Here is a 26567-nt window from a genome sequence, read left to right as displayed (position 1 = left end):
GTACGCTCTATTGCGTAATATACGCTCCGTGCGTCGACCCTTGTTGCGTACGCCCTGCCCTTGTAAGGACACGTGTACACAGACCAAGTACGTCCACAGTAACACACTACACGTTTATCAATGTGAATGATCTTTTAACAGTAATCATTCACTGGACACCACCCAAATCTCCCTTGTTTTCTAGGCGAGACTGTGTGCGTGTCTTTTACAAGTATTCCCTTAAATATTACTTTTTATCTTTTAACTATTAATAACAACAAATGTCTCAGCACGTTATCACTAATATGTGGCAATCAGGAGAATGAGGCACGGACAAATAATACTAAACAAGAAATACAGGTTGTGTGCTTATGCGTATGTACGCAAAACAGAAACTAAACAGGTTTTAAAAGACAATAACGTACTGTTCCTACCTTCCGGTTCCGGATTCCTTCAACACTCCTTACTAAGCGAAGCATACGCTTATCTGGTCAGCACTACGAGGGATAACACCTCCCGCCCTTTGCTGACCGATAATGTCTGCTGAAATTACCTAGTGCAGCTATATGAAGAGCGGATGAGTCCCCAATTGATAAAGCCTATAGTTTTATCCTGTTTAAAACACTCTAAAAGGTTAATGAACACAGTACGCAATTGGCGTATGGTATACCATAAGGGTACGCACTTAGCGTACCAAACGCTTAGCCGTGGACGAGACGCACGAGCGGCACGTTCGCTCACAGCTTAATGCGTAGAGGCAAGCACGCTATAGGCTGCCGCTCACGTAATGATACGCTATCAGCGTAGCGGACGCTCGAGACCACAAGGAGATCACAAGCGCCGCTGACGCTCACAGAGTTAAACCTTTATAACTATACCATAAACAATGTACTTATACTGTAAACCTTTGTGCAGTGATAAGGTGTAAATGCAACGCAGTGTAACCATGTTAGTTTAAAAGCTGTATGAGCGTCTGTGACGCTCTGAGAACCCTTTAGCAATATAATAAACACTCAAATACCGGTCTAAGGTTCTAACACCTTTAAGGGAGAGAATGAACGTTCAATTGCAAAAGAATACACAATACAAGTTATACACTACCAAAATAACATAAAATACCTAACCGAATTACTACACATAAAATACAATAACGACACGATTACATTTAAGGGGAAGGAGAGAGAGAATGGCTTACAACATTAATAAGAGACAAAATGGTTGCAGAGAACTTACGCACAAGGGGAAACAATCGCATGCGCCTTTCTGGATATCCAGCTCCCGATTATCAGTGATGAGAACCGTTGAGAAGAGTAGGGTGGAGCTGGCCCAGGTCGGCTTGTCTTTATATACACTACACACAATACAGTACAATGGTCCCTACATTCTTATTGTTCATTGGACACAGGAATTCGTCTCCGCATTATAACAAAAGGTCATAGGTTGGTTCATACAGGTGGGCTGTGACTATTTCGAACTGCTCAGGTGGGAGGGAAACTCAGGTTTCCCGCCGCATGGGTAATAAACTGCAAATATAGTGAATGTCCATAAACTTCTTATAGTCATAACTATACGCACGAGCGAGTAATCCGTTTCAAACCAACACCGGAATATTGCTAATTATATTCTCTTCCGATGGATACTAAACACCACTGTGTAACCCCTGTCTGACCCTTCGTATCAAACAAAGAGGGATCTCTTTGTCCCTGAACATGCTACATTAACTAAACTTTCAGATTCTATCAAAGGGACCATAATCTACAAAATACATTATATGACTAAAATATGTAACGATTGAGTCATACGCTAGATGCACACAAACTCTACCGTAAATGCGCATATCGTGCGCCTGCGGGTGCACGCGACTGCGAGTATACGCACGCACAGGAGGGCTCATGCACGTGCAGCGGGCACTCGCATGAGGTGCATATATGGCAATGAGTAGCGTATGAGGTGCATATATGGCAATGTGTAGCGTGATATTTTTCTGACTTTGACAGTCCACCATTTGGCAGTTACCAATAATTATATAATAATAATATAATAATTAGTTATTGCGTTTAGATATTAATGTCAGGTCTGTAGTGTATGTGTTATGATTCCAGCACTCCTGACCGGAGGAGATCTTATGACAATGACCAGAGCACTGGAAAGGAATGCTGGTTACAGGAGCAGGAAACACTAGTTGCCCCCGGCGCCCTAACTCTATTGTCTCACCCGTGCTATCGGAAATCCCTTGCGAGACTATGGTTTCTTGAGCCCCTGGCAGCCACGTTTGAAGGGCGGATTATGTCTGCCCAACTCCGGTGCCCCCCGGTCTTAGTGAGAGACAAAGGGAAATCCGAGGCAGGATGATAACAAGAGGACCTCTGACTAACAACAGGCCAAGGGCAACAAGCTAACTAACAAAACCTGAAGTATGTGCGGAAAAACCGCCAGTGAAAAGGACAACCAAAATCCACTTGTCCAATACTCCTACCCAGCACCGCCGGATACCAGAGTGGATCTGTGGAAGTGGAATCCTCCGCAAAATGCTCCGAAACACAAATAATAAATGATAAAGCGGCCAAGCCGCTACACACGGCAACGCCGCGACTCACGAACACCACTGGATGTTAAACGGTGATCAGTCAGGACTCCAGGAACAAGATGACGACTTCCGAGTACAGGACAACTGAAGACTGGAACGACCGGATACAGCAAGACTGGAAACAGACTCTCAGTAAACAGAGACAGCATGCAGGAAGCTATTACCGGCGTCTGTGAGAAGCCCTGAGAGAGCATATAAACAGGAGCCCTCCAATCAGCTGCTGACAGGGCTGATTACATGAATGCCGTGCAGCTGCCTTGCTGCACGGCCAGGAAACAGGTGCAATAATCATTTTAAATGGACCCAGCAACGGGGAACACGGTCCGCCAGTGGCGTCCCCGTTGCTAGAGTCCGTGCGGCTCAGTGCGCCCGGCGTCTAGCATTGCCAGGGAGCCGGCGGCTATACGCGTACGGCGTCCCTGGTTGCTAGGCGCCGGGCCGCACCGACGAGCGGACCCCGGCGCTTAACAGTACCCCCCCTTGAGGAGGGGTCAAGGAACCCATAAAGCCAGGCTTCCGAGGAAATTCCCGAAAAAATGCCCTCTTGAGCCTCGGGGCATGAAGATCCTTATCCAGGACCCAAGACCTTTCCTCTGGACCATAGCCTCTCCAGTGCACCAGAAAATAAAGCCGGCCCCGGGACAATTTGGAATCGAGAACCTTCTCCACCAGGAACTCCTGTTGTCCCTGTACATCCACTGGAGATCTTCCCTGAGAGATCTTCCGAGGAAATCTACTGGAAGAAACGTATGGTTTCAACAGGGAGCAATGAAACGTATTTCCAATCCGGAGAGCTCTTGGTAAACGGAAACGGAAAGCAACTGGGTTGACTTTTTTTATAATATGAAATGGTTCAATAAATTTGGGTCCCAATCTAGCTGAGAATTTTCGAAGTCTAATGTTACGAGTCGACAACCATTCCCTATCTCCCACCTTAAAAGTGCAAGGACGTCGGAGTCAGAATTTTTTTTCTCTCGAAAGGCCGCTTTTCTGAGAGCAAGGTGCACTTTTTTTCCAAATGGCTCTGAGATGGGAGGTTAAGGTTAGCGGAGAAACTGAGGAATGTTGAAAAAAAGAATTAGCTCTGGGGTGAAAACCAAAAACTGAAAAGAATGGAGACACATTAGTGGAGGAATGACAAGAATTATTGTAAGCAAACTCAGCCAACGGAAGAAACTCGGACCAATCATTCTGGAGTTTGGCTGAGTACAAACGCAAATACTGTTTCAATGATTGGTTAACTCGCTCGGTTTGCCCGTTGGATTGGGGGTGGTAACCGGATGTTAATGACAATCTCATCTTTAATGAAGCACAAAAACACTTCCAGAATTGTGCAATGAATTGTGGACCCCGATCAGAAACAATATCAGTGGGCAACCCATGAAGTCTGAAAACATGGCGGAGAAACAAAACTGCCAATCTTTGGGCAGATGGCAGTCGGGGAAGAGCAATGAAATGAGCCATCTTGCTAAAACGGTCCACTACCACCCATATGACTCGGAATCCGGCTGAAAGAGGAAGGTCTACCACAAAATCCATGGAAATATGAGACCATGGCCTGAGAGGGACATTTAAGGGCATAAGTTGCCCGATAGGCAAGGAACGGGGAACCTTATGCTGTGCACAAACCTGACATGAAAAAACAAACTCCTTAACGTCTTTAGAAAGACCAGGCCACCATACTGAGCGGGAGACTAACTCCAAAGTCTTAGAGATCCCCGGATGCCCGGAAACTTTGCTATCATGAAACTCAGTCAAAACAGTAGCTCTCAAGAACTCAGGGACGTAAAGACGACCAGCAGGAGTATTTCCAGGAGCTTGGTGTTGAAGCTGTTTTAACTGGGTAAATAAATCTTGTGTGAGGCCTGCCCAAATGACTGAAGATGGAAGTATGGGAGTAACAGGACTGTTATTGTGAACCGGAAGAAAACTGCGTGACAGGGCATCCGCCTTGGTATTCTTGGAACCTGGCCTGAAAGTGATAAGAAATTTGAAACGAGTAAAGAATAAAGCCCAACGAGCCTGCCGGGCATTCAGCCGCTTAGCTGATTCGATGTACTGCAGGTTTTTATGGTCAGTCAATACTGAAATAGTATGTGTTGCTCCCTCCAGCCAATGCCTCCACTCCTCGAAAGCCCATTTTATAGCCAGTAACTCCCGGTTACCAATGTCATAGTTGGATTCAGCGGAGGAGAATTTCCTGGACATAAAGGCACAAGGATGTAGTTCCAGAGACTCCGGATCCTTTTGAGATAGGATAGCCCCCACTCCAACCTCTGAGGCATCAACCTCCACAACGAAGGGCAATTCTGGGTTGGGATGTCTGAGGACTGGAGCTGAGACAAAAGCTTGTTTCAAGGCCCGAAAGGACAACTCAGCTTCACGTGACCAGTTGGTAGGATCCGCTCCTTTCTTTGTCAGTGCCACAATGGGAGCAACCAGGTCGGAAAAAGAATGAATGAACCTCCTATAATAATTTGCAAACCCTAAAAAGCGCTGAATTGCTTTTAAATTGGTGGGTTGCGCCCAACTAAGGATGGCCTGGAGCTTCTTAGGTTCCATGAAAAATCCCTGAGGGGAAATAATGTACCCTAAAAAGGATACCTCCGTGACATGAAACTCACACTTCTCCAGCTTGGCATATAGATGATTCTCACGTAACTTTTGAAGAACCTGACGCACCTGGGTAACATGTTGTTCAATTGAGTCAGAATAAATCAGGATGTCGTCTAAGTAAACGACCACGAATTTCCCTAGGAAGTCACGGAGCACATCGTTAATGAGGTCCTGGAAAACTGCTGGAGCGTTAGACAAGCCGAACGGCATCACCAGATACTCGTAGTGACCCGACTGAGTACTGAAGGCCGTCTTCCACTCATCTCCAGACCTGAGTCGGATGAGGTTATACGCTCCCCTTAGGTCAATTTTAGAAAAAATCACAGCCGAACGCAGCTGATCAAAGAGGACAGAAATCAGCGGCAGAGGATAAGTATTTTTAACTGAGATCTTATTCAGGGCTCTAAAGTCAATGCAAGGTCTAAGCGAGCCATCCTTTTTTTCCACAAAGAAGAAGCCTGCACTTAAAGGGGATTTTGATGGCCTAATAAATCCTTTCCCTAGGCTCTCCTTAACATACTCATTCATGGCCGCAGTTTCTGGCCCGGATAAAGCATATAACCTTCCCTTTGGCAATGTGGCACCAGGAATTAGCTCAATAGCACAATCATAAGGCCGATGGGGAGGCATAATGTCCGCATTGCCCTTGGAGAACACATCAACAAACTCCTGGTATTCCACGGGAATGAGTTCAGGAATGGCAGCTGCTATTCTGACGGGAAACGTAATACATTCCTTATCACAGAAGGTACCCCATTGTGAAATCTCCCCTGACCGCCAATCAATGGTGGGATTATGAAAGGCCAGCCAAGGGTGACCCAGAACCACTGGAACTGCTGGGCAATGGGTAAGGAAGAACTTGATATTTTCGGAATGAAGAGCTCCTACCGTAAGTAGTACAGGGGGTGTACAGAGGGAAATAACCCCATTGGACAGTGGACTCCCATCTAAACCATGCATGGTGACACACCTACCCAAAGATAACTGAGGAATGCCTAAGGCCTTAGCCCAAGTTAAATCCATAAAGTTTCCTGCAGCTCCACTGTCAACAAAAGCCGACACCAAAGAACTGAGGCTGCCAAAGGAAACTTTAGCTGGGACTAAAAGGGAGTTATTCGAGGAGATAAGCTGCAGACCTAAGTGAACCCCCTCACAATTCACCTGGTCGAGGCGTTTCCCGACTTGTTCGGACAATTACGAGCAAAATGTCCCTTACCCCCACAGTACAAACAAAGACCAGAGTTTTGCCTTCTGGCTCTTTCTTCAGGAGACAGCCGGGAGAGACCCATCTGCATGGGCTCCTCTACGTCCTCAGGAATGGAATATACACATGGAGTTGACCTGACAGGTGCTCCTTTTTCAGCCCTCCGCTCTCTGAGACGACGATCAATCTTAATAGAAAGCTCCATGAGTTTATCGAGAGTCTCAGGAGCGGGATACTGAAGGAGACTGTCTTTTATAGACACTGATAAGCCGAGGCGAAACTGACTGCGCAGGGCTGGGTCATTCCAGCCACAGTCGTTCGACCAACGGCGAAACTCCGTACAATAAACCTCTGCAGGATTCCTACCCTGTCTGAGAGTGCGCAACTGACTTTCAGCGGATGCCTCTCTATCATGGTCATCATACAAAAGCCCTAAAGACCCAAAAAAAGCGTCTACTGACAACAACGCCGGATCCTCTGCTTTTAAACCAAATGCCCAGGTCTGAGGATCCCCCTGGAGCAAAGAAATAATAATCCCGACCCGCTGAGATTCAGTACCTGAGGAGATCGGTCTTAAACGAAAATAAAGTTTACAGGATTCTTTAAAATTAAAAAACTCTTTCCTATCACCAGAAAAACGGTCAGGCAAGTGCATTTTTGGTTCAGGGACTACCCTCGGGGAAGTTCGCAAAAGATCTTCCTGCGACTTCACCCGAAGGGAAAGATACTGAACCATCTGAGTAAGTTCTTGAATCTGGCTGACTAGGAGCTGACCAGGATTTGACCCTAAACCTGTTGGATTCATGAGGCCAATAACTCTTACAAAACTGAATGAGAAAAAATTAAACCCTGTTTAATTTTAAGTTTTGGTTGTGGCCGGTAATAATGTTATGATTCCAGCACTCCTGACCGGAGGAGATCTTATGACAATGACCAGAGCACTGGAAAGGAATGCTGGTTACGGGAGCAGGAAACACTAGTTGCCCCTGGCGCCCTAACTCTATTGTCTCACCCGTGCTATCGGAAATCCCTTGCGAGACTATGGTTTCTTGAGCCCCTGGCAGCCACGTTTGAAGGGCGGATTATGTCTGCCCAACTCCGGTGCCCCCCGGTCTTAGTGAGAGACAAAGGGAAATCCGAGGCAGGATGATAACAAGAGGACCTCTGACTAACAACAGGCCAAGGGCAACAAGCTAACTAACAAACCCTGAAGTATGTGCGGAAAAACCGCCAGTGAAAAGGACAACCAAAATCCACTTGTCCAATACTCCTACCCAGCACCGCCGGATACCAGAGTGGATCTGTGGAAGCGGAATCCTCCGCAAAATGCTCCGAAACACAAATAATAAATGATAAAGCGGCCAAGCCGCTACACACGGCAACGCCGCGTCTCACGAACACCACTGGATGTTAAACGGTGATCAGTCAGGACTCCAGGAACAAGATGACGACTTCCGAGTACAGGACAACTGAAGACTGGAACGACCGGATACAGCAAGACTGGAAACAGACTCTCAGTAAACAGAGACAGCATGCAGGAAGCTATTACCGGCGTCTGTGAGAAGCCCTGAGAGAGCATATAAACAGGAGCCCTCCAATCAGCTGCTGACAGGGCTGATTACATGAATGCCGTGCAGCTGCCTTGCTGCACGGCCAGGAAACAGGTGCAATAATCATATTAAATGGACCCAGCAACGGGGAACGCGGTCCGTCAGTGGCGTCCCCGTTGCTAGGTTCCGTGCGGCTCAGTGCGCCCGGCGTCTAGCGTTGCCAGGGAGCCGGCGGCTGTGCGCGTACGGCGTCCCTGGTTGCTAGGCGCCGGGCCGCACCGACGAGCGGACCCCGGCGCCTAACAGTATGAACTGTATCTGCTTTCCCCTTTTTACGTACTAAATATCGTCAGTAAAGGTGTTGGAACCTTAGCAAGGAGTGTGTGTTTCACTAGTTAGTATAAAGGGTTTCTGAGCGTCTCAGTCGCTCAAACAGCTTTCATATCATAAAGGTTAATCAGCGTTACATTGTGATAATATTACAGTACTAAGGTTTACAGTATAAGCATACCCTTACAGTGTGTTGTTACAAGGTTGTCTGTGTGTAGATCAGTGAGCGTCAGCGCCGCTCGTATCCCGCTCTCGCGATACAGCGTCCGCTACGCTAATAGCGTAGCATTATGGTACTCGGGCCGTCTATAGCGTGCTCAATGCCAAGTGTAAGCCGTGAGCGAACGTGCCGCTCGTGCGTCTCGACCACGGCCTAGCGTCTGCTACGCTAAGTGCGTACCATTACGGCACCTCGTGCGCCTATTGCGTATGTTGTCTTTAATAAGTATATAGCTTAGGTTCAAGATAAATAATTAGCTTTATCAATTTGCACGGCTGCTAAAACTAGCTAGCGAGCGATCAACTCAGAATGACCCCCTATGTGAATGTTATATGCACCAAATGTTACAGGGAATGTGTGATTGCAATCCTCTAATGATTGAGCAAGCACCAGTTGGCATCTGAGAAAGGTTGTATAATCCCTTCTCACTGGAAGACCCAGGTCTGGTGTGAAGGGGTATCCCCGGCTACGAGCCAGGTAGAGTCTGGTTTTATGGCTGAAAGGGGTATTTGTAGTGCTCTTGGATATATACTGGATTATGGTCGGCCATGATGCTAAAAGCATTGATTCGACTGGGCAGCTGTACGGAGACCTCTGCTGAACCTCTAATAAGAAAGGGGAGGCATTCTCTACAAAAGTATACAAACCTTTATGCATAACCCTCACCTACTCCTAACCATTATGGACTTAACCAGTTTTAATTCCAAAATGTGGCATGGCAATAATATTAAATGCAAAACACTCCTATCTAGTTTTGCATTTAATATTATAGGAGTTTTACATTTGGGGGTCAAAACCACAGAGAATCATCAGCGTTATGTCTGAATATTGGTACCCCCCCCCCCCCCCTTCCCTCCAAACTGTTTCTTTATAGGTGAAAGAGACTCTTTTTTTTCCTCTTAATTGCTTGCTCTGTACACTAAAGGGTTTTGTTTTTTTTAAGATAAGATTTGGTTTCTAGAAAATGTAGCATTGACTGTATGAACATGCCATAAAGCGTTTCCTGCTGTGTTTGCAGGAAACGCTCACCGCACTGCATTGTGGGAGCACCATTTAGACACTAGGGGTCAATACTACTGGGGCCGCAAAGGGGGCAATACTACTGGGGGCACAAAAGGGGACAGTACTACCGGCACATTGACCACACCCCTTCATGAAGCCACACCCCTATTTACACGCGGGGTGCCACAAGGGCTAGAACCGGCCCTGATACAAGTATATTATATCTGTGTTGCAGTCACATTATTCCCTGTTCTGTTTATTTGTACTCGCACTGTGTAAGTCCACTTTGTTGCTCAGTACTATTATGTCTAGCAAACAGGTTAAAGCCCCTGTATTAGGATCACGCAGAGTGTGCTCAGCCGGGTTACCTGAGGAGGACATGTCACATGATAATCTCTGTACTGTATGTTATACACCTCCCAGTCAGTCTGCAGTTCCTGTTCCCGTACAGGAGCCTCCGTGGGCAGTTTTCACCTCATTGTTGGGTAACCTGGTAGAGCGCCTGTTGCCCCCTGTATGCCTGCCAGTGGCACTGCCTCCCCAAAAGGTCCCTATAGTTATACTGCTTTTAGACCCAAAGTCGCGGGTCGCAGCTGAGAGACAGAAACTAAGTGCTACCCGGCTGCGACCCGCGTCTGTTCCCTTTTCTACAGGAGTCACCAACCCGGCATATTGCCGCATTGGCAATGTTGCCGGTGACGCAACGGGGGCAGCACTTGGAGATCACATGATCTCCAAGCGCCGCCCGCACATAGAGTGTAAACGGGAAACCGGGTCACATCGACCCGGCTACCGTTTACAGTGCACAGTTTGCCGAGTTGAACACGCAAACTTCCCGAGTTGGAATATCGGATCACTCAACCCGGACTATTCCAACTCGACCCCTTTACACCAGCCAGCAACACGGGTTATGCACGTTCATGTGCAATAACCCGTGTTACTAGCTGGTGGTGTAAAAGGGGTAAGTGTCAGCCATTGGTGGATAATTTGTCTAACCAGCTACAGATTTTAAACCAGAATCTGGCTAGACAGAGCTTCCTCAGGGCGCACACGTGGCTCTAAGCAGGCTACTTCTTCCTCTCCATCCACTATCCTTACTGATTTTTCATCGGAAGAGGAGGGGAGCATACAGCTCAATCTGACACAGATTCTGGTGCTGCAGATGAGGCTCCATCCTCTGCCTGAGGACATCTGTAATAAATGGGAAAATTCACCTCCGGTGGATTCGCATGTCACTCGCCTCATGGTATCATCCACTCTACCGGTTACTACGATTCACTTCCCTAAGGAAACCGACTGATAAATGTATTAAAGGCTGCCTGAAGTCAATTTACTCCCTTACAGGGGCTGTCCTTAGACCTACTATAGCTGCCTCATGAGCAGAAAGGTGATTGAGGCTTGGGTTCATGCACTAGAGGATGAGCTGCCCATGCTTATATAAGAGGAAGCCAGACATAACCTGTCTCATATTAAAACAGCTTCTTATTATATTCATGAAGCTTCGTCTGAGGCTGGTGTGTTGGCCGCCAAGTCTGTTCTAATGTGCCGTATTTTGTGGTTGAAGACATGGAAGGTGTACCTGGATTCTAAGTAAACCTTAGAACTATTCCCTTTTACTGGGGATTTTCTGTTCGGGGAAGAATTGTAGAAGTTTGTGTCTGATTTGGAGAATACCAAGACAAGCATTTCTACCCCCCTCAAATCCTTAAAAGAAGGTCAAGGGTACCACATTTCGCTTCTTCGACCTCAGGGTAAAGCAAAAGGACAGTCTTTCCCTAGACAGTCTCACAACCCTAAATACTCCAAGACCAAGCATTCCTGGCCAACTTGTCAGCCTTCTAATAAGCCTGACAAGCTCGCAGCATGATGTGGTGGGCCTCCCCTTGGGGAACCCCAGGGTCTGAGGTTGACTTCTACACTTTGCCAAGGTTTGTCATATGACCACTTCGGACGCTTGGGTGCTAGAAGTTGTCTCCCATGTTACGTAATCCCATTCAAGGAACGTCCCTCTCAACAGTACTTTACCACGGGCCTTCCATCGGACCCGGTAAGGGTGCAGACTCTGCAAACGGTGGTCAATTCCCTCCTTCATACAGGAGTGATTGTGCTGGTCCATCAGTCCAAAAGGGGCAGAGGTTACTACTCGACACTGTTTCTTGTTCCAAACCCCAATGGGTCTCACCGGCCTATTCTCAACCTCAAATCATTTAAAAAGTTTGTGAGGGTATCCAAGTTTCGCATGGAAACTTTGCGCTCAATAGTTCTGCCTATGGAACCTGGAGACTTCATGGTATCCCTGGATTTACAGGATGCCTATCTGCATATTCTTATTGCCAAGTTGCATCAGCAGTTCCTGCGGTTTACTATTGGCAGCCTTCATTACCAAATCCAGGCTCTGCCGTTTGGACTGACTACAGCTCCTCGTGTATTTACCAAGATTATGGCTGTTATGACAACCCACCTTTGTTGTCAGGGAATACGAATTTTGCCGTATCTGGATGATCTTCTGCTACTGGCGAAGTCACAGGAAGTTCTCAGACATCTCCAACTGACAGCTTCCTTCCTTCAGACATATGGTTGGCTGATAAACTGGAAGAAGTCCTCTATGGTCCCGTCACAGAGCATGGTACACCTAGGGGCACTTCTGGATACACACAGTCAAAGACTATTTTTACCCCTAGACAAGGTTCTGAAGATTAAGGACAGGATATGTCATTTCATTCATCGTCCCAGGGTGTCAATACACTCTGTGATACAAATACTCAGTCTGATGGTGTCATCCTTTGACATGATAGAGTATGCTCAATTTCATTCCCGTCCTCTACAAAGGTTTATTATTTCTGAATGGAATGGCCTGCCTCACCGGATCAGATTTAAAATTATCTCATTGACTTCCCCAGATGTTCGGTTGTAGTTAACCTGGTGGCTACAGGATCAGCAATTGAGTGTGGGTTGACTGTTCTGGATCCCGAGCTTGGTTCTGCTAACAACGGATGCCAGTCTTCGAGGTTGGGGAGCGGTGGCAGAGAAATGTTACTTTCAGGGTCATTAGACCAGGGAAGAATCTCTTCTTCCAATCTATACACTGGAGTTGAGAACAGTGTTCTACGCTCTCTGGCTCAGCCTCTTCTGCAGAACATGCCAGTTCAAGTACAGTAAGACAATGCCACCATGGTGGCATATATCAACCATCAGGGTGGAAGTCGAAGTTGCTGGGCAATGTTGGAAGTGTCCAAAATTCTTTGTTGGGAGAACACAATCTACCAGTCATATCGGCAGTGTTCATTCCGGGCGTACTCAACTGGGAAACAGACTTCCTCAGTCGTCAGGATGTTCACTCAGGACAGATGGTGTCTACCAGACGTGGCTCTCATGGTGTCTCGACACAATCACATGGTTCCGGTATCGGATCCCGAACCAGGGACCCTCAGGTGATGTTCGTGGATGCATTGGCAGTTTCATGGAACTTTTGTCTGCATCAAATGTTCCCTCCAGGCTCACTCCTGTCCAGAGTTCTCCGGAAGTTCAAACAAGAAGGTGGAAATCTCATTCTGGTCGCTCCAGTATGACCCAGACACTGGTTCTCAGATATCCAGGGACATCGGAAGAGCATCCCCTTCTACTTCCTCAGCAACAGGACCTCCAATGGCAGGGCCCTTGTCTTCATCCGAATCTTGCCAGACTAGCTTTATCGGCGTGGCGCTTGAAGCTTCACTCCTCAGGACTAAAGGATTCTCAGAGGCCGTCATTCAAACTATGTTGAAGGCCCGGAAACAGGCTTCTGACAGAATTTATTATGCTTACTTCTCTGGTGTGCTGATAAGAAATATGACAACTCAAAATTCAGAACTTCCAGACTTCTGGCTTGTCTTCAACAAGGATTAGACTTAGGACTTCATCTGGCCTCTCTTAAGGTACAGATATCGGCCTTTTCTGTATGGTCCCAGCGCAAGATGTCACGCTTGGCTGGTGTTGATGCTCCGGCAACTGAGGACGGACTTGGGAGACAGTTGCCTACGGAGGAGGAAGATGAGGGGGCTGAATTTAGATCCTTCTCATGGGATGGAGGACTAATGAGTACAGAGAAAGAAGGAAAAATAATACAATTTACTGAAAGAACAATGGTACACAAAAGCTGAGGACTTCAACAATAGAAGAGCTGAAGATTGTGTTTAAAGTCTTTAAAGACAGGGCTGAAGAATACTGATTTGAACACTTGAAGACTGAGGCTTGAGACTTTAAAGACGAGGCTGAAGAACACTGAATTTGAAGAATTGAAGACTGTGGCTTGTGACTTTAAGACGAGGCTGAAGAACACGAAATTGAAAACCTGATGTCTGCTGAGTACTGCTCACACCCGGAAGCCCTCAATGGCCTGAGACCCCATGGTTGTACTACGAATAGAGATAGACTGTAAGCGACGGGACTGCTGCAGTAAAAGGTGACCACCAGATGAGAGCTGACGAAACCAGGGCAATTGGAGTAACCTGGGAGCACAGAGCTTGAGCACCTTTACCTGGGAAAGCAACTTGAAGCACTGGCACCTTCACTCCAAACCAGCGCCCTTTTGTAAGGGAAGTCTGCCACGGATTGGTTGCATTCAGAGTGTGAACACTATTGGCCCAGCTTCTGGCCTCCAACATGGTGGCCCAGCACTGAGGACATGCCTAACTCAGCAGTCAGCACACCAAGCTCTGGACCCTGAGCTCTGGTAGCCAAGCTCTATTCACTAGAGGACCCGCCGCAGCAGCTCCCTGTTGCAGCACTCTGCTCACCTGGACCCCGGCTTCCAGTCCTTGGCTGCCGTGTAGTCCTCACAGCAGACCCCACTGTAGCAGCTCCCCGATGCCGCAGCTCTGCCAGCCACTGGGATGGTAACCCCTGTGGCCGTACACCAGAGGTAAGTCTCCGGATGCTGACAGTACCCCCCCCCTTTAAGGGGTGGACTCCGGACACCCTCGTGCTTTTGTTGGATTTTTGTCATGGAAAGTTCGGATTAACCTCGGAGCGTGGACATCTTCCGTGGGAATCCAGGACCTCTCCTCTGGTCCATATCCCTTCCAATCAATAAAATATTGGAGACGACCAAATCTTCTATGAAAGTCAAGAATCCTGTGAACTTCAAATTCCTCCCCTTGAGCAGCTTGGATCTTGGGAGGCTTAGGGAGCACTGCTCAGAATTGATTAAGTACCAAAGGCTTCAGCAAAGAGATATGGAATGCATTTGGGATCTTTAAATATGGAAGTAACTTCACCCTTCACCTTGTAGGCTACTGGATTCAGCACTCTTTCTACTGGATATGGGGGGTTATTCCGAGTTGATTGCTAGCTGAAAATGTTAACTGTGCAGCTATGATGCAAAAAAATGGCACTTGTGCGCATGCGTATGCGGTGCAATGTGCACACGCGACGTACTTTCACAACGGCCGATGTAGTTTCACACAAGGTCTAGCGAAGCTTTTCAGTCGCACTGCTGGCCGCACAGTGATTGACATGAAGTGGGCGTTTTTGGGTGTCAACTGACCATTTTCAGGGAGTGTTCGGAAAAACGCAGGCGTGCCAGGAAAAATGCAAGCGTGGCTGGGCGAACGCAGGGCGTGTTTGTGACGTCAAATCCAGAACTGAGCAGTCTGAAGTGATCGCAAGTGCTGAGTAGGTCTGAAGCTACTCAGAAACTGCACAATATTTTTTTGTAGCCGTTCTACGATGTATTAGTTCGCACTTCTGCTAAGCTAAGATACACTCCCAGAGAGTGGCGGCTTAGCGTTTGCATGGCTGCTAAAAACTGCTAGCGATCGATCAACTCGGAATGACCCCCATGGTCTGATGTATCTTGGAGCAAATTTCTTAGAGGACACTTTAAGCCTTAAATTGCGGGTGGAAATCCAAACTCAATCTCCCACTTTGATGCTCAAACAGCCTTTCGTTTACGATCCGCAAAATGCTTATACTTGTTGGACGTTTTTAGTAATTTGTTTCCAAATCCTTGGAGAACTGGTGTAGAGACAATTCCACGACAAGTAATTCGAAAACTGGAAGAGATTAAAAGGCAGGTACTTGTGGTTGGAACCCGTAATTCACATAGAATGGTGTGGAACTAGTGGCAGAATGATAAAGGTTGTTGTCAGCAAATTCAGTGAACAGAAGATAGTCCTGCCAATCATCCTGGGAGGAGGACATAAATATTCATAAGAGAGTCTCTAGGTCTTGGTTAACCCTCTCAGTCTAACCATCTGATTGGGGATGATATATACGGAGGAGAAATTCAACTTAATTCCGAGAACTGAGCACAACGACCTCCTGAACTTGGCAATAAATTGGGGACCCCGGTCGGATACGATCTCCTGAGGAAGTCCATGTAACCAGAACATTTAAGCCATAAACAGTTTCGGTAGTTAAGGTGCAGATAGAAGGCCAGATAGCGGGACAAAGTGTGCCATTTTGGAAAACCTGTCTACGTTAACCCAGGTGGTGTTTTGTCCCCTAGAAGCAGGTAAGTCAGTTATAAAGTTCATGGAGATGTGTGTCCAGGGTCTTTGTGGTACTGTTAAAGGATGAAGGAGACCGGAAGGAGATCCTTTTGGACTCTTATGTTCAGCACACTTTGGACAAGCAGCTATGAACTCTAACACATCTGACTTAAGATGAGGCCACCACTAGAAACGCTGGATAAACTTAAAGGTTTTGATGCTACCTGCATGACTCATGAAGGGTGAGGTATGAGCCCATGTAAGAAGCTTCTTCCACAGCTCAGGTGCTGAAGTGGCACAGTACTAGTCACAGCAAAGGAGGTTGTATTCAAGATGAACTGCTTCTCTGGAGGTTCTGAAGAGTCGTCAGGATCCAATGACTGTGAGAGCGCATATACTTTTTGGTTGCGTGTAACTGGTTGATAGCTGAGTTTAAAGGAAAAAACAAGAGAAGAAGAGAGAAGAGCCCACCTGGCCTGGCGTGAATTTAGGCATCGAGCGGATTGTAAATACAATAGATTCTTATGGTCTGTGATTACCAAAATTGGATGTTGAGCTCCCTCTAACAAGCATCTCCACTCTTCAAAGGCCATTTTAATGTCCAACAATTCTTGCTCCCCAATAGCGTAATTCTGTTCTGCCGGGGAAAACTTCCACAAGAAATACACACAGGGATGGCCCTTCTTGTCTTCAAAGATCTGGGATAGGACTGCTCCCACTCCTACACCTCTACCTGGAAAGGACGTCTCAGGTCAGACTGTCAAAGAATTGGGGTTGTCATAAAGGCATTCTTTAAGGACGAAAAAGCCTTGAGAGCCTCAGGTGGCCAAACTCATGGATTCGCTCCATTACTAGTCAGGGCAGTAATGGAGGAATAGACTTTAATGCACTTCCTATAGAAGTTTGCAAACCCTAAAAAATGGAACTCCAAAAATCCCAATTCAGGCGCTGTATGTTTTGAAATTGTATAAATTCAATTAGTTTTTATACTATAATCTGCAAAAAACCAGTCCAGCTGGTTTTTTGCAGCTCATAGTATAAGACGGCCAAACATGACTCCTTAAATCAGAAACCGCCGGCTGGGTCTTCTGCAACGAGGACGGGGAGAGTCAGATCTGCACAGCCGCCCGTATAAAAGTGGCTCCAGCTTCCCGTGTTCTGTTGAGCGGATGTAGACGGGTGAGAGACAGCACCACACACCGCTGAGGGCAGCGCAAGATCCCGCAAAACAGCCAGTTGGGCTGCAGTGGTAATCTGCCATACACGGCACATAAGCAGCAATCACATTACGGGACAAGTGCTCTCAGGATCGTTTGCACATAACGTGGGACACCATACTTAGTGCCACTGCTTGTATATACAAGGGACTGCACCTTAAAACTGAAAAGCATACAAGTGTGCAAAAGTTTTCAGACCATTTTAAGAAACATACATTGTAGCGTCCACACTCACTGTTTCCAAATCACTATCGGCGGTGCTCCATAAAGGCTATCAAGCCAAACAATATAGAAAAAATGGGTATAAGCACTCAACACTAATAAATAATGTTAGGCTTTTATTGTCACTCACAAATGCTTCATCGTGCAGAAAATATCTTGCAGAGCTGTCGCTGTCAACGTTTCGGTCCCTCTTGGACCTTTGTCAAGACCATCAATATAAGTTTATGCAGTCATCCTGAAGCCCATATCACCAGGAACTGCACCACATTGCCTTATATACCATCAGACGCCCATTAGGCCACACCCACAGGAAGTCCCTGCTCACTCAGTTCAATCCATATTAAAACCTTATATTTATACCAATTTGTTATTACAGACACTGAAGAACATTATAACATAACCAGGAGCCCAAGCGCTACTTAAGCAAATGATACAATACGTTGTAAACCATCCTAACTGGTCCTGGACGCTAACTAGTGCCGGACCGGTAAGTGCGGTGCATTCCACAACCGGTGGAACGCACGCCGGGAGTCAGTGACAGGAAGTGATGTAATTCCACTCCCTTCGCGGCCAAGTGCTCTATTCACGGAACGCAAGCTCCAGCCTGCGTTCCACAGCGGCAGAATCCATTCAAATGGAACGCAGGAGGTATTTAACCTGTGTTCCACTATGTTCAGCTGCGGGCAAAAAATAATATACTCAGCCACATAAATTACATAATAAGCCCAGGTCCTAAATAGAATCCAGAAACTGATAACTAACTACTAATAAATGATCCCTTATCTCTACGGGCATTAGAGGCACATAGGCAATATGGTGCATTTACACCAACATAGAAAGACCAGACAATACAGACACACGTACACTACTTAAAAAATGAATAATACATAAAACCGCATCAGATAATCTGGTGCGGCAAAGTATCAAAATTTATTACAGCCAGGCAAAATCAGCCTGCTACCAAAATACCTCTGGTTCTCATCCCTATCGGTCTTATCGCAAAAAAATATTATACGGGTTACATTCATTGAGGCCACGTGGCACTACCGTATCAAGTTCGTAAATCCATTTGGCCTCACGTTGTCTAAGCATCTTTTCCCGGTCGCCACCACGAATAGGTTTAGGTACGTGATCAATGATCATGCATCGCAAACTTGAAATAGCATGTCCCTTCGTGGCAAAATGCTTCGCCACCAGTTTGTCTGATGTTTTTGTAGCAAGTGCAGCTCTGATAGAAGTGCGATGATTCGCCATACGGTCACGAAAATTACAGGTAGTCATACCAACATAATAGTAACCGCATGGACAAATAATGAAATAGATTACATGGTCCATTCTGCAATGTAACCTATATCTAAATTAATCCTTACTCCACTATGTGGATGTGAAAAGCCGTCACCAGCCATCATGGACCTGCAGGTGGTACCTGCAGGTGGTACAATCAGGATGCCAGTCCTTGTTCTTGGCATCCAGGATTCACGGAACTTGGAAGGCTGTAGGGTCGGTCTCATCAGAAATTGTCTGAGGTTTTTACCCCGGCAGTATGCACACATAGGGGGGCCCTGATCCAGTTTCTTAAAGACTGGGTCTGTTGCAATTATGGGCCAATTCTTTTGCACAATCTGCTGAGAACGTATAGGTCGTTGCAAAAATCATACGGTACATGTTGGTTTTGGACCTTTGTTAACTCATATTGTGGGAGTGCCTATACCGCGCCTTATACAGACATCTGTTAATTGTCCAGGTCGAATACCTATGATCTAGAAAATGCTCCTTCATCTGTGAAATCTGTTCCTCTGCATTCTCACTTAGCGTGTTATTCCGTAACACTCGCATGAATTGTGATATCGGGAGGCTCTCTTTCAAATGAGCTGGATGGTGACTGGAAGCGTGCAACAGCGTATTGCGGTCAGTGTCCTTTTTATAGAGCGTAGTGGCCAAGGACCCGTTGTGTCGAAGGACATAAGGGTTGGGGAGGTTGAAATTAAATTATCGGCCTTTGCGGACGATGTATTATTATATATAGATGATCCAAAGTCGTCTTTGCAAAAAATTTTAGAGAAGCTGGAAGAATTTGGTGAAATATCGAGATTTACGGTCAATTTGGCTAAATCGGTAGGTCTTTGTTTGCACCCTGGCATTACTACTCCGCATTGGGGCCACACGATTGCAGTGCGGTGGGCTAGATCATACATAGACTATCTAGGTATTCGTCTCCCTAAGCGCCCAGCAGAACTCTATAGATTGAATGTTTCTACGGCATTAACTGATACGGTGAGAGAGCTGGAGGGTTGGGCCCCACTCATGCTGTCATATGTGGGGAGAGCGAACCTTATTTAGATGGTGACATTCCCAAGATGGTTGTATATCTTGCAGGCTTTGCCTCTTCTTTTATCCCAAAAAGATATCAGTTCACTAAACGCCCTTTTCAGAAAATGTATTTGGGGAGCGAAGAGACCGCGAATAGGGTTGATAAAACTACAACAACCAGTTACCAACGGGGGTATTAACTTTCCTAATATTTTACATAATAATCATGCGGCAGTATTGCGATACCTGCGAGATTGGTTATCAGATAAGGACCTTTATGTTAACACTTCTCTGGAAGGACAGTTTTTAACCGACTGCAATTTGACGGGTTTGTTACACTTACATGACAGCGAAGTAGAAGATAATATACGTAATAACCCCTTACTATGGACTACGAAACGTCTTTGGCATATACTCCGGCATAGACAGAATTTAAATTCTTATTATACCCTTTACTCACAATTTCTACGCAACCCTAATTTCCAGGGCGGGTTGGCGGTAACGCCCTATGACATTAAAACTAGAGGGACTGTATAATGTGGGGACGCTTTTGGATAGTGTTACTAGAGCACCGTTATCATACACATTAGCATCGGAAAGATTCCCTAGTTTCCAAAGATACGCATACGTACAGGCTAAGCATTATGCTATGTCAGTGGTTGGGAAACTCTCTGCCGATGACTGGAATAATACTTTGGACGTGCTGCTGGTATCAGATTTAACAGTTAAGGGAGTGATCTCACATCATTAAGCTTTTCTGAGAAAGGGTATTGACCATAACCATATCCAATCGGGTATGTCCTCTTGGGTGCGCGCCATCCCCTCCCTGACTTGTGAGGGTTTGCTGAAGACACTCTGCTGGTCGAGAAAGACAATTCCGGCGATTCAATATCAAGAAATGTTTTTGAACATCTTTCATAAGGCTTATTTTTCACCCCGCAGCCAGCATCTGGCAGGGTTGATACCATCCGCTTCTTGCCCTAGATGTCATGCTGATGTAGCAGATATGTATCATTATTTTTGGAAATGCCCCATGCTGAGAATATTCTGGCTTAAAATAAGATGATTTGCCCTTGACAATTTGGTAAATTATATTCCTTTTACGGATAAATGAGCAATATTTGGTATGTTGCCGGAAGAGCAACATATAGAGAGAGGATATAAGCGCCTGTTATTAATTATAAGCGCGACTGCTCGCAAGGCAATTCTGCAGACATGGATTGAGGCTACTCCCCCCACCCTGAAATTATTTAAAGAAAAGCTACACCATGTGTTTAACATGGAGTGGATTGACACTATGTTGGAAAAAGAGAAGCGGTCGTCAGGGTTCTTCGGAACCTGGGAAAGCTATATTGATATTTTTTACGTACCAAAATACGAGACTCCCTGAAACTCACACAATGGTATACTATTCGAGAACTACTGTATCTGGAGATCCACCGGTAAATGTGTTACCCTGATTACCTCACTTGCACCCATTGACTGATTAAAATGAATTGGAGGATGGGGACATAGAGGGCTGAGAATGATCTTTAAGTACACAGTCTCATGGGAAAGGACATTGATCTATATTTTTGTATAACAGATATGCCTGCTGCATGTCTAAATGCGCTGTTTTGGAATATTGTGATGTACATTTGGATTAATATTTGGTTAATGTCATGTACCATGCTCTGCATATAATTATTTTAGGGATAATTTCAAGTTTATCAAGGAATCTGTATGTATTATGGAACTCCGAGAGTTTCAATAAAAAATTATATTAAAAAAAAATCATCTATATATCTACGGAAATATAACATGTTTGAGCCGAACTTAGGAAAAATGTATTCACTCTTGTGTTTGTGCAGGAATAAATTGGCATATGAGGGTGCCAGATTGGAACCCATCGCGGTTCCTTTCCGCTGTACATAGTACTCAGGACCATAACTGAAGTGATTATTTTGTAACACCACTTCTGTCAATTCTAGAAGGAAATCAATTGGAGGTCCCTCATGTGTATCACTGTTCAATGCTTCCCTCATAGCCAACAATCCTAGGTCATGAGGTATCACAGTGTACAATGATTGAATGTCCATGGTAGCTAAAAATGCCTTATCATGGATCAACCCCAAGGAACCAATCTTATCCAAAAAATAGGCTGTATCCCTGATATAGCTAGGCATAGTCTTCACTACAGGCTGTAAAAATGTATCGATAAAAATAGCCAACGGCTGCAGTACCGAATCCATAGCCGAAATAATCGGTCGACCAGGAGGGTCGACCATTGTCTTGTGGATCTTTGGCAAAGTGTAGATGTTTGGACAAACCAGGTGCTCAACCATCAAGAAGCTAGCCACCCGTTCATCCAACCATCCACTGGACAAAGCCATGCCAATTAGCCCATCCACCTGTCTCTTTATTTGGTACATCGGATTGGTGGTGAGTTTAGTATAGGTCTCAATATCAGACAATTGCCTATGGATTTCTGCCTCGTATTTGCACCAATCCTGCACCACCACAGCCCCTCCTTTGTCTGCTTGACATATGACAATATGTTAATTTGCAGTCAAAGACTTAAGGGCAACTCTTTGTGCAGGAGATAGAATATCATACCGTGGCTTGTCATCATGGGATTCAAATTGTGACTGTGTAATCCTGAGAAAAGTCTTAATACAATGATTCGAGGACGGGGGATCAAAACTGCTAGGTCTGGACAATAAGGAGCTGGTCTCCAGCTCTTCCTTGCGACCTAGAGAAAAATTCCCTCAGTCGCAATTTTCTACCAAATTTGTATTGATCCACCGTCCAACCGAATCTATTGTGTCTGACCGTGGGCACAAAAGAAAGTCCTAGTGCTAGTAACTCCATTTCAGGCTGACAAAGTTGAACACGTGATAAATTAATCACTGCTGTTAACGTTTTTTCTTTATTCGCCCCCTGCTTTTTGAATCCGCCCCTCCTCGAGGGGTATCTCGCCCTTGGTTTCTGTTTGGATTGACAGAATTCCTAGTGACCCTCCCTAAAAAAGAAGAGCCAGAAGGTGGACGGGAATCACTCACCTCACTTTCAGAATTGGACTGTGAGGATGAGGGATCAAGGGGAGTAGTAAACCGTGTTCTATTATATGTTGTATACCTCCGGGGGAATGTACCCCTCGTGTCACCTCTTAACCAGCGATAAACCTGATTATTAGAATAATCTGCATTCACCGTGACCAATTTTTTCCTTTTAAATACAATCAAGTCTTGCTGGTACGTGTTCACTTGCTCTGAAATTTTATCAATCCATTTATCTGAAGTGTCACTAGTCAAAATGGGTAGATGGATGGAAGAAAACACTGCCAATTCCTCTCTCTGACTTGTTTCAACTCAGACCCCACCTCCTCGATCACGATGAGAATGAGGTCCAAGGAACATTTATTAAGTACTCCACACCATTTAGTACAGAACCCTAAATTGTTCCGGCCTATGGTGGGAATATTACCGATTCGAAAACCCCTCTGTATTTTTTTATTCCTAAAATAGTCAGACAGGTATTGACCGTGAAGTTTAAGGTCAATTTCACGTTTCCTTAATCTAATTATTTTATGGTATAAGTCTAAAGAGGTTTCAGCAGGTAACTTAGTAAATTCTGTGTGATCAAAGAGGACCTTCTCTGCATCGTCATCGGTCATAGAAATACATGTATTATGCACAAGTTGAAAGGCTGCATCATCCATAAATTGATTCGGATCAATAGACAATGATAACACAATGATCATAAATAACAAAACTTGGTTAGACATACACAAAGGCCAACACAGACGCAGATTCCAACACAGCTGGGCTTCAGACACCAGAGGAAAAAAACTAAAATAAAAATATCTGGGTAAAATTGCAAAATATGCTAACTTCTTCCAGTTAGTAAAATACCAATGACCAGGGCTATGAGATGCTTCAGTTCATATGTTAAATATAATCCAACGCTGATTAATAGGATGGGTGCTGGACTAAAGAAATGTCCCTAATAGTGAGAGCTTTTCCATAACCTACATTGTAGCATCCACACTCACTGTTTCCAAATCACTATTGGCGGTGCTCAGAGGCAGATTGGCCATAGGGTTTACAGGGAAGATTCCCGGTGGGCCGACGCACCCGTGGGGCCTGTTTTGTTTGAGGACATGTGATCCTTTTTATAGACATAATGAATAAGATGCAAAATAATTTGCATATATGAAAATTACTTTGCCACTTAGCCTGTGCTTGCAGATGATCTAGTGCACAGGTTCTCAAACTCGGTCCTCAGGACCCCACACAGTGCATGTTTTGCAGGTCTCCTCACAGAATCACAAGTGAAATAATTAGCTCCACCTGTGGACCGTATAAAATGTGTCAGTGAGTAATTAATACACCTGTGCACTTGCTGGGTTATCTGCAAAACATGCACTGTGTGGGGTCCTAAGGACCGAGTTTGAGAACCTATGATCTAGTGTATGCTCTGTCTGCCTGCTTGGCTGACATATAAGATTGAGTGAATAGTGATTGGGATACGGTTGGTGTAATAAGCAAGAAACTATATCTTTCTAAAGAATTATATGGTTTCCTAAATTCTGAAGGTTTATCATATAATGTGCTCATAAAATGTAATTTCATTTATTTTTAACTTCCCCCTTGATGCTGGACATGCCCACTATCTGGAAAGTCTTGGGGGGAGGGTACTGCTGCCATGGCCCTTGGTTAGACCTTACACCTCTGGTGCTGTCCAAGTGGGGCCACTAGTACAAATTTTTCCAGGGCCGCTATTTGTTCCCAATCCACCCCTGGCGGTGCTCCATAAAGGCTATCAAGCCAAACAATATTTTAAGAAACATATTTTAAGAAACATATATATCATGCCCTGGCTGGAGAAGTGGAAGGCCGAATAAATCCTTTATCCAAGTTCTCCTGGATGTACTCGGACATAGCTTGGGTCTCTGGGGAGGTGTTTTTCAAGGCAAAAGGTCAATAGGACAGTCCCAACTCGATGAGGAGGTAAATCATCTGCCCCTTGCTTGCTTGCTTGCTGAAGACATCTTGGAAAGTGTAGAGTGTCTTCACGATGGACAGGCAATTCTGGTAACAGGGCTTCCCGTGGGAGAGTACATCCATAGTGCGCTAAATAATGCACGGATTGTGTTTTTGGAACCATGAGAATCCAACGATTATTTCATGAAAGGCCTTGGGAATTACCAGGAAAGATGCTTTCGAAATGGAGAACTCCGACCTTCATCCTCAGAAGCTCTTTAACGAAGAGTGATGATTCTTTCTGGGATAAAACTGCCATCTACAGCAGTGATAGAGATAGCTCGATCTAATCGTACAGTCTGTATCACAGAGCAATGGACAAATGTCGAAGTAATGAAACTATCAGCAGCTCCTGAATCGAGAAGAGCAGCAATTTGAAGAGATGAGGGAAGCTCCAAAGTAGTAAACAGGACTGACTCCTTCCTGGTAAGAAATTCAGGATAACTTCCTAGCTTAACCTCTCCTGCATAAGCTAGGAGTGGGAATTTCCCGACCATTGACTACAGGACTTAACAAAGTGGTCGGACGCACCACAATACACACAAAGATTGCCTTGTCTGCGCCTCTGACATTCCTCATTGGTGAGACGTGAACAATTGATCTGCATGGGCTCTTACGCAGAAGGTGAAGATGGTCTTGGGGAGGGGTTGGCCCAGAGTCTATGTCGTTCAGTCTTTGCCCGCTCCAGACAGCACTCTCTGTATCTCAGATCCAACTTGTTGTACAGAGAGATTAAGTTATCAAGTTTACCACGAACGTCCTGAGTAGCAAGGTCATCTTTGATTCTGTCCGAGAGACCATTCCAAAAAGTGTCAAAAAGTAGCTATGAGGGCCTCCTCGTTCCAGCTCAGTTCAGACGAGAGAGTACGGAATTGGATCACATACTGACTGACTGAACAGCTACCCTGATGCCGAAGCAGAATTTCCAGGGAGGCGGAGGTCGTCCAGCCCGGCTCATCGAAGATCTTATGAAAGGTGGCCACAAATTCTGGATAATTTGAGTGGATAGGATCTGCCCTCTCCCACAATTATGAAGTCCACTCCAATGCCTGTCCAGTTAGCAAGGAAATTATATATGCAATCTTTGTTCGAGCTGACGGGAAATTAGCAGCCTGAAGTTTAAATTGGATCTCGCAGTGATTGAGAAAACCTCTGCATCGCTTTGGAGTTCCATAAAACTTGATAGATGACGGCAATTGCAAACGAGGGACTGGACCAGACACCGGAGGACGAAGACGAGGAGGCTGAATGTAGTTCCTTCTCATGGGATGGAGGACTAATGAGTGCAGAGAAAGAAGGAAGATTAATATGACTTGATGAAAGAACAATGTTACACAAAAGCTGAGGATTCCAAAAATAGACGAGCTGAAGATTGTGTTTAAAGTCTGTAATGACAGTGCTGAATAACACTGATTTGAAAAATTGAAGACTGAGGCTTGAGACTTTAAAGACGAGGCTGAAGAACACGAAATTGTAGAACTGACGTCTGCTGGGCACTGCTCACACCCGGAACCCCTCAATGGTCTGAGACCACGTGGTTGTACCGCAAATACAGACAGACTGTAAGCAAAGGGACTGCTGCAGTAAAAGGTGACCACCGGACGAGAGCTGACAAAACCAGGGCACTTGAAGTAACCTGGGAGCACAGAGCTTGAGCTCCTTTACCTGGGAAAGTAACTTTAAGCACTGGCACCTTCACTCCAAACCAGCCCCCTTTTGTAAGGGAATGCTGCCACGGATTGGTTGCATTCAGAGTGTGAACACTATTGGCCCAGCTTCTGGTCTCCAACATGGCGGCGCCAGCACTGAGGACATGCCTAACTCAGCAGTCAGCAT

The 26567-nt window shown here is 45.6% G+C and overlaps 1 protein-coding gene across 1 annotated transcript in view; it reads left to right on the top strand.

Moving 5' to 3' along the window:
- Positions 1 to 26567, top strand: part of LOC135057117 (uncharacterized) — a 206403-nt gene that overhangs the window by 123878 nt on the left and 55958 nt on the right. The window contains exons 7-9 of the mRNA XM_063963016.1: positions 11585 to 12064; positions 12403 to 12638; positions 12984 to 13299. Of these exons, the coding sequence (XP_063819086.1) occupies positions 11585 to 12064; positions 12403 to 12638; positions 12984 to 13299 (1032 nt within the window). The remainder of the gene's footprint in view (positions 1 to 11584; positions 12065 to 12402; positions 12639 to 12983; positions 13300 to 26567) is intronic.

Source organism: Pseudophryne corroboree, chromosome 3 (genome assembly GCF_028390025.1).
Source record: "Pseudophryne corroboree isolate aPseCor3 chromosome 3, aPseCor3.hap2, whole genome shotgun sequence".
Classification (NCBI taxonomy): Eukaryota; Metazoa; Chordata; class Amphibia; order Anura; family Myobatrachidae; genus Pseudophryne; species Pseudophryne corroboree.
The sequence above is the reverse complement of the archived record's forward strand: the minus strand, read 5'-3'. Positions and strand labels throughout refer to the sequence as shown.